General features: G+C 32.5%; 1 protein-coding gene and 1 long non-coding RNA gene across 2 annotated transcripts; both read right to left on the minus strand.

Moving 5' to 3' along the window:
- Positions 1 to 1031: 1031 nt before the first annotated feature.
- Positions 1032 to 2904, minus strand: LOC134685008 (uncharacterized). Its single transcript, XR_010101244.1, has 3 exons — positions 2741 to 2904; positions 1799 to 1992; positions 1032 to 1283 (listed from the first exon to the last, which is right to left on the minus strand). It is a non-coding gene; the product is annotated as an uncharacterized LOC134685008 (long non-coding RNA).
- Positions 2905 to 5165: 2261 nt separating this feature from the next.
- LOC134683617 (2'-5'-oligoadenylate synthase 1A-like) lies at positions 5166 to 5895 on the minus strand. Its single transcript, XM_063542928.1, has 2 exons — positions 5677 to 5895; positions 5166 to 5450 (listed from the first exon to the last, which is right to left on the minus strand). Exons 1-2 carry the CDS (start codon positions 5890 to 5892, stop codon positions 5166 to 5168), a joined length of 501 nt encoding a protein of 166 aa, XP_063398998.1. The 5' UTR covers positions 5893 to 5895.
- Between the last annotated feature and the right edge of the window lie 8962 nt (positions 5896 to 14857).

Here is a 14857-nt window from a genome sequence, read left to right on the forward strand (position 1 = left end):
CCTAGACCTCTCGATATCAATGCACGCAGCTGCAAAGAAAACTCGATTGTCACTCGCAAGCAAAAGGTGTAACTGAAAAAGTTCGTGCACAGTCAAAACGTGTAAATGCAGAAAAAATTAGATACCTTGTGGAAGTGAATGTAATTCTAACCTTACATATAATAATACAATTAGCGATGAAAACTAAGTCAACTGACGGTGGTCTCTTATTGAAATATTTGTGTAGCCTTTGAATTGTGAAATGTTAAAAACATTTTTATATAAAAATCAATTTTTAAGATAAAGATTATTGTTTTATTAAAACTTATTTATTGCATTTTGGGATACCTATATGGTCCAAATACTCATATGGTCTGTCTCGTTTATAACCAAACGAGTATTATACTCATATGATTATGAGTATATGCATATGGTCATAACCATGCGCGTATGGTCCAAATACTCATATGCTTCGGAACATAAACATTGAACGACAATTTGTTTTCCTATGCGACGCGAAGCAATGATTGTGTTTTTTTTTTAATTTGATAGATGCTTTTGTGCTTTTTTGTAAATGATTGTTTGTTTCTTAGATTGTGAACTGAATAGGACAGTTGTTGTCCATACGTTTGATGTGTTTTATCATTTGATTTGTTTCATGGGATTAGGGTCTTTCCGATTAAATGTTTCACGGAGTTCAGTATTTTGTGATTTTACTTTTTATCAAATGACAAAATAAAAAACTCACACAACAAACGTATATAAAACCTAGTTAATCGAACAAAAAAAACAAGAGTGAAAGGAAGTATCAACAGATTCCAAAAGAATACATTTAATACACAAAATCATTAACCAACTGTTATTACAAAAATTGATTAACAAAATGGCAAGACATGAAAAAGACTTATAAAAAGCTAATAGAAATCGCTCTATCAGCTAATTTATGATACACTTGATCAGGGCTGTTTCGAAATCAGAAAGACGTTGTTTGGTTTTCCTGTATAATAAAAGCTTAGTGACAAATATGAAAAACGAAAAATTTCAGTGTAACATCAATTAAATACTACGTGTGAACAATTTCCTAACAAAAGCATTCTGTATATCCGTAGCCTCTGGTAACAATTGATAACATAATCAGTGATGCCTGTTAGATCCAACCCACATCACCACTTAGGTCACTCAAAAGAGGTTCGTTAAGACATATTTTAGCAATAGTTTTGACTTCCTTCCAGCAATTACACCTTCGCATCAAGTTGTTAAATGGGTTAGCAGGATCCATTACGTACCAATTCTGCTTCAATGATCTACAATTTCAAATACTGGACACTTGTTAATAAGTTCCATGTCTAATTTACTAATATAGAAAAATAGTAAACTTATAAATCAGTGAGAAGACGGAAATTTTTTCCAGTTCATGTATTTGAATGAAGTCATTTAAAATTGACCCTGTGTCCATGGAATAATTATCCTAGATGAAATTGGTGAATGATTGATACAAGCATTAAAAGAATATGGTCATATATTCAGATCTATAGAGCTATCCCTGTGGAAGTTTATCGTCGGAAATGTTAAAAAAACGGTGTATGGAATCTCATTGATAAATATTCTCATTCAGTTTTTAGAAATGACAAATCTGCGACATCACTGCAAAATGTAAATTAATTTAAAAGCAGAGACTTACTTCAGTTTAAAGTAAATATACATGTTTGCATAGTTTGAACAGAATGTAGCATTAGTTACTTCAAAACTGTCCAGGATATATAATGTAATAAATGTTATCATGAACACCTTTAATAAAATGTTATTTTAATTCACTTACCTTTTCACACTAGAAGAATTGTAGTTATCTTCACAGACATAAGCTAAATTAGGATAATTCACAAGTGCTTTCAGAACGTTGTAGAAGCCTTTCCGTAAGTCGAATTTTTCACGACCGCATTCTTTAAGCCATTGACTGATAGGGATGACTTCTAAAGGGTATGATGTTGGAAGTATTTTGTCTCCTGTACTTTACTAAGAAATGATAGTATGAGTGGTAATTATTTGAGTTCATAACAGTATTGGTCTATTTTTTTTTTATTAAAGTACTGGGTAGATATCGCTGCTGTTGGATTATTAATTGTATAAAAATGTAAATGAAAGAAAAACTTTAAGGGCAGTGTATACGAAAAAGAATGAACAATAGTCCTACATAAAAAAATCTAATACATATAAGACTGTGTGAAGATTAACATACACTATGCCTTTTTTTTATTGATCATTGATCATTTACATAACTTTATTTTGCCGCCAGTTTAGATGGGTTTTGTTTTGCTCCTCATTATATAGTCCTGTTTCTAATGATTTCTTATTGCTATGTGTCATTTTTTTTACGTTTCACCATCTTGATGCCTGGTTTATTTGCCTTGTTTAATCGTCTGTTTGGTATCTTTCTTCTTTCTTTACTCATAGTAACTTATTATGATTAGCATATCTCACATGGACGCAGCAGTAAACCTATGTTCCCAATATTCAAAATTAGAAACCTTCAGAAGGGCAAAAGGTTGTAAACGTATTTAATCTGTTAGTGATTTTGCTATGATAACAATATACACTTCTGGTGTCTCACGATGCCTCGTGTTTTCTCTGATAAAAATGTCTACAGAAGATCATACGATGTTTAACCACGATATTGACATACCATAGTACCAATATTACAGTAGATGCTATAACTGTTTATATCATTTATGTAAAAATAATCTTTATATATTCAAGCACATACCTGAAACGATGTTTTCCTCCAATATTTTACTAATCGAATCAATGATTTAAGCTTGGTTGGTCGTTGAGAAACAAAATCTATTTGTAGTGGCACCAACGCAGCAGAATAGAAAGATTGATCGGTTTCACTTAAACCCTTCATCCTCTCATATATCTCTTGGTTTGAATTATCTAAAATAATATAAAGCATATTCGTTTGAATCATATTACATTTGATTGCATAAAAATGAATATTTCATACAATTCGTTAAGTAAAAAATGTTGAGGATATAATTATAGCAGCGTTTTATGTACAGAACTAGAATAGTGTTTACTGGCCGTCTTCATATTTTTGTTTACACAAATGTAGCTTAATTTCACATCATAAAATATTGAATGTTACAGATGGAAACACAATTTCACTAGATTATTGGAACAATAAAGATAACAATCTCAATTTTTCTCAGGCAAGTTAAAACAAACTTCATTTAGGCATAAACATTTCAAATGAACAATTCAAGAAAACAATCAGCTCATAATAATGTTTCACATTGCATTGTTTGAATAGTTTACAAAGATTTTGCAATTCAATTCAGCATCTGCGTTATAGGTGTCAGACCACCAATTACTCCCTCAAATTTAGAACGTATGTAAAAGTAGGCCTACTCGGGACAAAAAATAGTGCATTTGATGTCATCGTTTACTTAAACTACACAACAAATTTGCAGAAATGAAACTTTTGGTGAAAGAGAAATATATCAAGACCATTTTGAGCCCAAATTTATTTGTCTATGAGTTGAAATAAAAAATTGAGGATTAATGCGCTCCATAGTTTTCTTATTTAAGATTTCAAGAAAACCAGGGGTTATTTTTAGTGGTACATCCATTCGGAAGGTCTCTTCTTTCTTATATGGCTTTAAAGGTATGTCGAAAATTGGCATGAGGAAAGGTGATACCTGTACGATTCAGGACATACCTGGTTTGTAAGAGGTCAAACTTAAGATAAAAAATTTAGAAAGCTATGAAAATGGCAAAATTTGGTTGAACAGATAGGGACTTTTAATTGGTGGTCTGACACCTTTAAGGGAAATGCTGTGAAACCTCAAATTCAGAAAACAATTGATTTTTTTTACTTAACTGATCATATGAAGTGATAGTTGTCACATTTCAATCTTTTTTGGGGTAAAAAGTCACATATTGCAAATTTAGAGCCTTAAACTTGAATTTGTGCTATTTTTAGCTTTCCCCACCCTGACAATATGCTTTCCTTAAAAAAATGTCCCAAATTGTTATAAGTGCACAGTAAGTTTTTTCTGTGGTATCAGCATTAAAACATGGTTATTTTACTACCAAAAAAAAGTTGTTGTCATCAACATTTAATGAAATTATTTGATTTTTATCCCTTTTATCATTGCGTCATAGCATGTATTTGGCAGATAACATAGCCTGGTGTAAACATTGCAAAAACTCACAAAAATCCCATTTATTATCTCAAATGAAAGTTTTATACCTTAAGTTGTATAAATGGGATTTTTTACTGAACCCATGTTAAAAATTGTGGAAAGTCTTTTAAGTAGTAGAACAAACAAGAAAAAAATCAACTAAACTGATCTTGATATTGAAAGTTTATGTTCCTGTAGCCCAAAATGAAATTTTCAAGTATTTTCTATCAAAGTCATACATTACAGTCAGTTGTAGATAATACCTTGCTGATACTTTCTTACTGTTTAAAATTTCTATTTATTTATTATAGTTATCAAGTTAATTGGCAAACATTCAAAATAAATGGGCGATAATTCCTGACAGTTTTGATGTCAAGAGACATTAGATAGATCTCATCTCTTTTTTTACTGTCTGATTTTCTTTATCTATATAATTGCATTTCTATTTTTATGTGTAGCCATTTCGGTCATGTTTGTCGACAGGCAAGGTCATCGGAAATATTTAAACCCTGACTATCCAATTAATGATTGTGGACAAGTTTGGTTAAATTAGTCCAATTCTTTAAGAGGAGATGATTTGTTAAATGTAAACGGACGATGGAAAACGACGGACAACGGACAATGAACGACGACCAGACCGACTCCCGATTATGGATCCCAAGTGACAGCAAAAGCTCATACCGGCCCTTCATGCCAAGCGAGCTTAAAAAGGATATTCGTGATAAAAACACTGTAACTCTAAAGAGAAGTCTAAGATAGATCGATTTAAGATAGTGAGTTATGTTTAAGCCTCATATGTGTGAAATATATATACAGATAAGGAAATGTGATATGATTGCCAATGAGATAACTCCCAAACAGTGATCAAGGGATGATGATTTTAATAACTAAATGTCACCTTAGGTTTGTTTACAAATATGCAGCTCATGCAATTCGTTTTTTTGACATTCAAGTAATAATGTGTATTACACCTGAACTGATAAACTGAACGTTTGTTTACGATCTTTAATCTATCCTATATGGTTTGTACTTACATTTGTCTAGAAAGCTGATGCTAGGCAAAATGTCAACATCATGAGTATGTCCTTGATGACATGACACAGACACCTTTACAGCGTGTTGGGTTTGGCCCTCAATCGTACATTCCCCATCATGCAAGTAGGTTTCCATGTCATTTAGTACTGTGTCCATTTTCTCTTGAAGGGATCGAATTGAATCAAACGGTAAAAAAACTACAAGATCGACATCTGATTTTCCCTTCACTGCCGTACCTTTACCAAGGGAGCCACCCTAAAATAGAGAATGTAATGAAACCTTTATTAATTAAGTCTTTTTGAATACTATTATTAGTAATAGAATCAGTAATGACAATAACAGGTTTATGTTTTTAACTATACAATGATTTTTTTTTTTATATTAACATGTTTTGAAATAAAGGAAGTCGTTTTATTTGTTTACAAATTTAAAAGTACATTTAGATAGATAAATCAAACAGTTAAAAAAAAAGAAATACTACCTTGATGATCTGTGCTGGTCGCAGTTCTTTTGGGAAATTCTGTTTCATGATGTTACACAAACGATCAACAACAGCACCGCAGCTAGTATTATAACCTGTGTCGGGTTCAAGTGTTTCCCTAACAAAGCTTTCAAGAGAAGATTTTAAAACATTATATAGTGGACTCTGTTTTCTATGTTTCGAATCGTCATGGTGTACTTTATCGACAGAATTCATGAATCTTCTACAAATAACAACACTGTGCTTATGAAGAACGACGATTGAACGTTGTATCTTAGAAACAAATTGTTTTATATAGCTTATTTTGAATCTTAATTTTAACTTTTTTGATACCATGGAGAATACACCAATATAAAGTAAGATGTTTTTGTGCTATCAATTTCCTACTTTATACTGAGGGAAAACGGTAGTATTTTGTAAAATTGAACACTTTTTTATTTAAAAACCTGGACTTTACAGTTATTCAGTTTTAGAGATTGAAATCGAATGGTATCTAGACCATCTTCCAACATAGCTTGGTAATGGTATTAATGCCCACCGTCATTTCACATCACATTCATAAAAATGGGAATGCCTTTTTGAATAATTCTCAAGAAAATATTTCAATGTGTTTCAAAATTCATATATTGTAAATATGGATACTGCAGTTTATTAAAGAAAACATTTTTATACCTCAGTTTTTATTTTCTGTATAAATTAAGTACACAGTAGTTTCACTATTTTTTCAAATTGCAAGCGTTGAACTATTGAACCGCAAACGTCATTATTTTTCGCGGAATTTCCAATGCAGAAACGGGATTGGAGGACTTTGGAAATACCGCAGTAGTAACGATGTCTCTATTGTATCTAGGTTTGACGTCAGTGCAAGACGTATCCTTATCATTTTATGATATTTATGAAGTAAACGTGATTGTTGGGTATCAGCTTTTAATTAAGGTCTTTCCTCTCCGCGAGGAAAGACCTTATTGTTTTTCTAATGTTTTTTTTTTTTCTTTTTTTTCTTTTTTTTCTTCCAACATTTGTTTGACAAGGCCTCATCCCCTTTCTGTTGAAGTTATCAATACCAAATATGGATCATTGATAGACCTCATCATGAACTTTTACCAGATGAACTTTTGTAGGATTTCATCATCCCCTTTAGAAGTTATCTCCCTTTTATTGATTTTTTTCAACATGGCCCCCCTTAAATGTTTTAAAAGATATCATGACCTTATTTGGACAAAAGTTAGATCTCATCATGATGTGTTACCATATGAGGCTGCTAAGGATTTCATCATTCCCTATGATAGTTACGTCCCCTTGAAGCAATTTCTTTCTTTTACATTTTTCTCAAAAAGTATTCAAGATAGAATCGATTTGAAAACGGCAACATGTACAAGACCAAATGGCAATGATAATAAACATATACAAACATTTTGTTGTTAACCCTTATAAGGAGTTATTTCCCTTGAAAAAATATACACAATTTTTGAAAAATTGTATCTCGAGAACCGGAAGTCGTAAAGACTTGGGACCTACACCAATAATCTTAAATTCATGTGACCTTTAATTTGCACCCAAGGTCAAAGGTCACAAAGTGCAAAAAAAAATTACGCTGCAATTTCAAGCTTGCATATTAAGAAAACGATAAGAGTTTGCTGCATACTTACAGTGTATAAAATGTTCCTCTCGACGAGCTCTACATTTTATACACTGAGCTCAAAAGATTCCGACTGTCTGTTCAAAAGTTACGACGGGATGATTCTTAAAAGTATAGTATTGTGTGTATATCTTTTTAAAGGTAACAGATATCAACCTACTATAAACAGCAAAGATGATCAGTAGTTCAAGACCTTCAATTTGAGGTCAATGTCAGGTCATGATGAAATTTCACCTTGACCTTCACATTATACTATGACCTTGACCTTGTGACATTTGAAAGGTCAAGTGGTCTTGAGTTGAATGGTGATAGTCCCATGTCTCTACGACTTCCGGTTCTCAAGTTTTGTATTGCATCATATATTTGATGATAAATTGTGACCTTGGTGAACTTTGAAATTGTCCACATTCTTTTTCTATAATGTTGTCCTTCAACTGTAGATCATTTATCATTTAACAGATTTGAGATATCTATTGTCGTTTTAGAGATAATGCAGTTTGAAGTTTTGCGAGCGGAGGCATGTATTTCTGAATCATCAAGAGCTTACCACGAAAAATGTTTTAGAAATTGAAGAGGTTGACATAGTTATGTGTTTTACCAAATACCAAAAACATTCCATGGAAAAAAACACCAAAAAATCAATTTGAAATTTTCATGTTTTGCATTGACTTTGTAAGTTTCATAACTTCTATTTATATAGTTGATATTGCATCATTATTTGCACTTTGTCAAATGGGGTCATCTGATATATCAAATTGAAGGTCTTAATAAACTCTACTTAAAAAATGAAAATTTTAACCCCCCTTTTCATCCCAGGGGGAAGGGTGGGGTCATTTAGTGCAAACATTCAAATTTCTCAAATGGTAAGGTTGTCGCATATCAAATGAAAGAACATAAAGCGTACATTTCAAATTTCAAATTGACGTCCCCCAAAAATTGGTTGGATGGGGTCATTGAGTGCAAAAAATAAATTTTCTTTTACGATAGGGTTGTTGTATATCAAATGAAAGGTCATGATGTATACATTTGAAATATCAAATTCCCAACCTCCAAAAATTGGTTGGATGAGGTTATTAAGTGCAACAATCAAACTTTTTAAAACATGGCGTTGTCGCATATCAAATGAAAGCTCATCTACCCTGTGTTACATATATCATACTTCCGATCTAAAAAATGTAGGCGGATGAGGTCATTAAGTGTAAAAAGCGAAAAGTTACAGAAGGTATGCTTGTCGTATATCGAACGAAAGGTCGTACAAAGAACATTACGAAAACATCACTTTTACAGGAAAGACCTTTCAATTGTTTTACAAACAATTGAGATACTAGTGTTTTTTTTTCTTTTTCTTTTTTTTTTTTTTTCTTCCAACATTTGTTTGACAAGGCCTCATCCCCTTTCTGTTGAAGTTATCAAGACCAAATCTGGATCATTGATAGACCTCATCATGAACTTTTACCAGATGAACTTTTGTAGGATTTCATCATCCCCTTTAGAAGTTATCTCCCTTTTATTGATTTTTTTCAACATGACCCCCCTTAAATGTTTTAAAAGATATCATGACCTTATTTGGACAAAAGTTAGATCTCATCATGATGTGTTACCATATGAGGCTGCTAAGGATTTCATCATTCCCTATGAGAGTTACGTCCCCTTGAAGCAATTTCTTTCTTTTACATTTTTCTCAAAAAGTATTCAAGATAGAATCGATTTGAAAACGGCAACATGTACAAGACCAAATGGCAATGATAATAAACATATACAAACATTTTGTTGTTAACCCTTATAAGGAGTTATTTCCCTTGAAAAAATATACACAATTTTTGAAAAATTGTATCTCGAGAACCGGAAGTCGTAAAGACTTGGGACCTACACCAATAATCTTAAGTTCATGTGACCTTTAATTTGCACCCAAGGTCAAAGGTCACCAAGTGCAAAAAAAAATTACGCTGCAATTTCAAGCTTGCATATTAAGAAAACGATAAGAGTTTGCTGCATACTTACAGTGTATAAAATGTTCCTCTCGACGAGCTCTACATTTTATACACTAAGCTCAAAAGATTCCGACTGTCTGTTCAAAAGTTACGACGGGATGATTCTTAAAAGTATAGTATTGTGTGTATATCTTTTTAAAGGTAACAGATATCAACCTACTATAAACTGCAAAGATGATCAGTAGTTCAAGACCTTCAATTTGAGGTCAATGTCAGGTCATGATGAAATTTCGCCTTGACCTTCACATTATACTATGACCTTGACCTTGTGACATTTGAAAGGTCAAGTGGTCCTGAGTTGAATGGTGATAGTCCCATGTCTCTACGACTTCCGGTTCTTAAGTTTTGTATTGCATCATATATTTGATGATTAATTGTGACCTTGGTGAACTTTGAAATTGTCCACATTCTTTTTCTATAATGTTGTCCTTCAACTGTAGATCATTTATCATTTAACAGATTTGAGATATCTATTGTCGTTTTAGAGATAATGCAGTTTGAAGTTTTGCGAGCGGAGGCATGTATTTCTGAATCATCAAGAGCTTACCACGAAAAATGTTTTAGAAATTGAAGAGGTTGACATAGTTATGTGTTTTACCAAATACCAAAAACATTCCATGGAAAAAAACACCAAAAAATCAATTTGAAATTTTCATGTTTTGCATTGACTTTGTAAGTTTCATAACTTCTATTTATATAGTTGATATTGCATCATTATTTGCACTTTGTCAAATGGGGTCATCTGATATATCAAATTGAAGGTCTTAATAAACTCTACTTAAAAAATGAAAATTTTAACCCCCCTTTTCATCCCAGGGGGAAGGGTGGGGTCATTTAGTGCAAACATTCAAATTTCTCAAATGGTAAGGTTGTCGCATATCAAATGAAAGAACATAAAGCGTACATTTCAAATTTCAAATTGACGTCCCCCAAAAATTGGTTGGATGGGGTCATTGAGTGCAAAAAATAAATTTTCTTTTACGATAGGGTTGTTGTATATCAAATGAAAGGTCATGATGTATACATTTGAAATATCAAATTCCCAACCTCCAAAAATTGGTTGGATGAGGTTATTAAGTGCAACAATCAAACTTTTTAAAACATGGCGTTGTCGCATATCAAATGAAAGCTCATCTACCCTGTGTTACATATATCATACTTCCGATCTAAAAAATGTAGGCGGATGAGGTCATTAAGTGTAAAAAGCGAAAAGTTACAGAAGGTATGCTTGTCGTATATCGAACGAAAGGTCGTACAAAGAACATTACGAAAACATCACTTTTACAGGAAAGACCTTTCAATTGTTTTACAAACAATTGAGATACTAGTGTTTTTAAGGTCTTTCCCCTACGTGAGGAAAGACCTTATTGTTTTTCTAATGTTTTTTTTTCTTTTTCTTTTTTTTCTTCCAACATTTGTTTGACAAGGCCTCATCCCCTTTCTGTTGAAGTTATCAAGACCAAATATGGATCATTGATAGACCTCATCATGAACTTTTACCAGATGAACTTTTGTAGGATTTCATCATCCCCTTTAGAAGGTATCTCCCTTTTATTGATTTTTTTCAACATGGCCCCCCTTAAATGTTTTAAAAGATATTATGACCTTATTTGGACAATAGCTAGATCTCATCATGATGTGTTACCATATGAGGCTGCTAAGGATTTCATCATTCCCTATGAGAGTTATGTCCCTTTGAAGCAATTTCTTTCTTTTACATTTTTCTCAAAAAGTATTCAAGCTAGTATCGATTTGAAAACAGCAACATGTACAAGAACAGATGGCGATGTTAATGAACATGTACAATCATTTTGTTGTTAACTCTTATAAGGAGTTATTCCCCTTGAAAAATTGTACATAATTTTAGAAAAATTGTATTTCGAGAACCAGAAGTCGTAGAGACTTGGGACCTTCACCAATAAGCTTTAATTTATGTGACCTTTAATATGCAGTCAAGGTCAAAGGTCACTGAGTGCAAAAACAAATTACGCTGCAATTTCAAGCTTAAATATTAGGAAAACGATAACACTTTGCTCTATACATACAGCGTATAAAATGTTCCTCTCGACAAGCTCTACATTTTATATGATAAGTCCAAAAATGTCCGACTGTCTGTTCAAAAGTTACAACGGGATGATTCTTAAAAGTATAGTATTGTGTGTATATCTTTTTAAAGGTAACAGATACCAACCTACTATAAACTGCAAAGATGATCAGTAATTCAAGACCGTCAATTTGAGGTCAATGTCAGGTCAAGATGAAATTTCACCTTGACCTTCACAGTATACTATGACCTTGACCTTGAGATATTTGAAAGGTCAAGTGGTGCTGAGTTGAATGGTGGTAGTCCCATGTCTCCACGACTTCCGGTTCTCAAGTTTGGTATTGCATCATATATTTGATGATTAATTGTGACCTTGGTGAACCATGAAATTGTCCCAATTCTTTTCCCATAATGTTGTCCTTCAATTGTAGATCATTTATCATTTAACAGATTTGAGATATCTATTGTCGTTGTAGAGATAATGCAGTTTGAAGTTTTGCGAGCGGCGGCATGTATTTCTGAATCAACAAGAGCTTACCGCTTAAAATGTTTTCGAAATTGAAGAAGTTAACATAGCTATATGTTTGACCAAATACCAAAAACATTCCATGGAAAAAAAACACAAAAAAATCATTTTGAAATTTTCATGTTTTGCATTGACTTTGTAAGTTTCATTACTTCTATTTATATAGTTGATATTGCATCATTATTTGCACTTTGTCAAAAGGGGTCATCTGATATATCAAATTGAAGGTCTTAATAAACTCTACTTCAAGATGAAAATTTTAAACCTCTTTTTCATCCCAGGTGGAAGGGTGGGGTCATTTAGTGCAAAAACTCAAATTTCTCAGATGGTAAGGTTGTCGCATATCAAATGAAAGAACATAAAGCGTACATTTCAAATTTCAAATTGGCGTCCCCCAAAAATTGGTTGGATGGGGTTATTGAGTGCAAAAAATAAATTTACTTTTAAGATAGGGTTGTTGTATATCAAATAAAAGGTCATGATGTGTACATTTGAATATCAAATTTCCGACCTCCAAAAATTAGTTGGATAGGGTTATTAAGTGCAAAAATCAAAATTTCTAGAACATGGCGTTGTCGCACATCAAATGAATGCTCATCTACTCTATGTTACATATATCATACTTCCGATCTGAAAAATGTAGGCGGATGAGGTCATTAAGTGTAAAAAGCGAAAAATTTCAGAAGGTATGCTTGTCGTATATCAAACGTAAGGTCGTACAAAGAACATGACGAAAACATCACTTTTACAGGAAAGACCTTTCAATTGTTTTACAAACAATTGAGATACTAGTTGTTTTTAAGGTCTTTCCCCCACATGGGAAAGACCTTATTGTTTTTCTAATGTTTTTTTTTCTTTTTTTTCTTCCAGCATTTTTTTGGCACGCCCTCCTACCGCTTCTATTGGAGTTATCAATCCCAAAATTGAACCATCGATAGACCTCAACATGAACTTTTACCAGATGAACTTTTGTAGGATTTCACCTGCCCCTTAAGAAGTTATCTCCCTTTTATTAATTTTTTTCAACATGGTCCCCCCAAAATGTGTTTAAAGATATCATGACTTTATTTGGACAATAGGTAGATCTCACAATGATGTATTACCATATGAGGCTGCATAGGATTTCATCATCTACTTTGAGAGTTATATCCCCTTGAAGCAATTTCTTTTATTTGCATTTTTTTCAAAAAGTATCAGAGATAGAATTTAATTGAAAATGACAGCATGTATTAGAACAGAAGGCAATGTTTATAAACATAAACAATTAATTTGTTACTAACCCTTATAAGGAGTTATTTCCCTTTAAAAATTAAAAAAAATAATTCAAAAATTTTATTTCGAGAACCGGAAGTCATAGAGACTTTGAACCTTCACCAATAATCTTAAATTCATATGACCTTTAATATGCACTCAAGGTCAAAGTTCACCGAGTGCAAAAAAAAAATACGCTGCAATTTGAAGCTTACATATTAGGAAAACGATAAGACTTTGCTGCATACATACAGCGTATAAAATGTTCCTCTCGACGAGCTCTACATTTTATATTATTAACCGAAAAATGTCCGACTGTCTGTTCAAAAGTTACAACGGGATGATTCTTAAAAATCTAGTATTTTGTGTATATCTTTTTTAAGGTAACAGATATCAACCTACTATATACTGCAAAGATGATCAGTAATTCAAGACCTTCAATTTGAGGTCAATGTTACGTCATGATGCAATTTCACCTTGACCTTCACATTATACTATGACCTTGACATTGTGATCTCTGAAAGGTCAAGTGGTCCTGAGTTGAATGGTGATAGTCCCATGTCTCTATGACTTCCGGTTCTCAAGTTTGGTATTGCATCATATATTTGATGATTAATTGTGACCTTGGTGAACTTTGAAATTGTCCCAATTCTTTTTCTATAATGTTGTCCTTCAACTGTAGATCATTTATCATTTAACAGATTTGAGATATCTATTGTCGTTATAGAGATACTGCAGTTTAAAGTTTTGCGAGCGGAGGCATGTATTTCTGAATCAACAAGAGCTTACCACTTAAAATGTTTAAGAAATTGAAGAGGTTGACATAGTTATATGTTTGACCAAATACCAAAAACATTCCATGGAAAAATACACCAAAAAATCATTTTGAAATTTTCAAGTTTTGCATTGACTTTGTAAGTTTCATAACTTCTATTTATATAGTTGATATTGCATCATTATTTGTACTTTGTCAAATGGGGTCATCTGATATATCAAATTGAAGGTCTAAATAAACTCTACCTAAAAATGAAAATTTTTAACCCCCTTTTCATCCCAGTGGGCAGGGTGGGTTCATTTAGTGCAAACATTCAAATTTCTCAGATGGTAAGGTTGTCGCATATCAAATGAAAGAACATAAAGCGTACATTTCAAATTTCAAATTGACGTCTCCCAAAAATGGGTTGGATGGGGTCATTGAGTGCAAAATATAAATTTTCTTTAAAGATAGGGTTGTTGTATATCAAATGAAAGGTCATGATGTGTACATTTAAAATATCAAATTCCCGACCTCAAAAAATTAGTTGGATAGGGTTATTAAGTGCAAAAATCAAACTTTCTAGAAAATGGCGTTGTCGCATATCAAATGAAAGCTCATCTACTCTGTATTACATATATCATACTTCCGATCTCAAAACTGTAGGCGGATGAGGTCATTAAGTGTTAAAAGCGAAAAGTTTGAAAAGGTATGCTTGTCGTATATCAAACGAAAGGTCGTACAAAGTACATAACGAAAACATCACTTTTACAGGAAAGACCTTTCAATTGTTTTACAAACAATTGAGATACTAGTTCTAATTAAGGTCTTTCCCCTACGTGAGGAAAGACCTTATTGTTTTTCTAATGTTTTTTTTTCTTTTTCTTTTTTTTCTTTTTTTTCTTCCAACATTTGTTTGACAAGGCCTCATTCCCATTCTGTTGAAGTTATCATGACCAAATATGGATCATTGATA

The sequence above is a fragment of the Mytilus trossulus genome, chromosome 9 (genome assembly GCF_036588685.1).
Source record: "Mytilus trossulus isolate FHL-02 chromosome 9, PNRI_Mtr1.1.1.hap1, whole genome shotgun sequence".
NCBI classification, from domain to species: Eukaryota; Metazoa; Mollusca; class Bivalvia; order Mytilida; family Mytilidae; genus Mytilus; species Mytilus trossulus.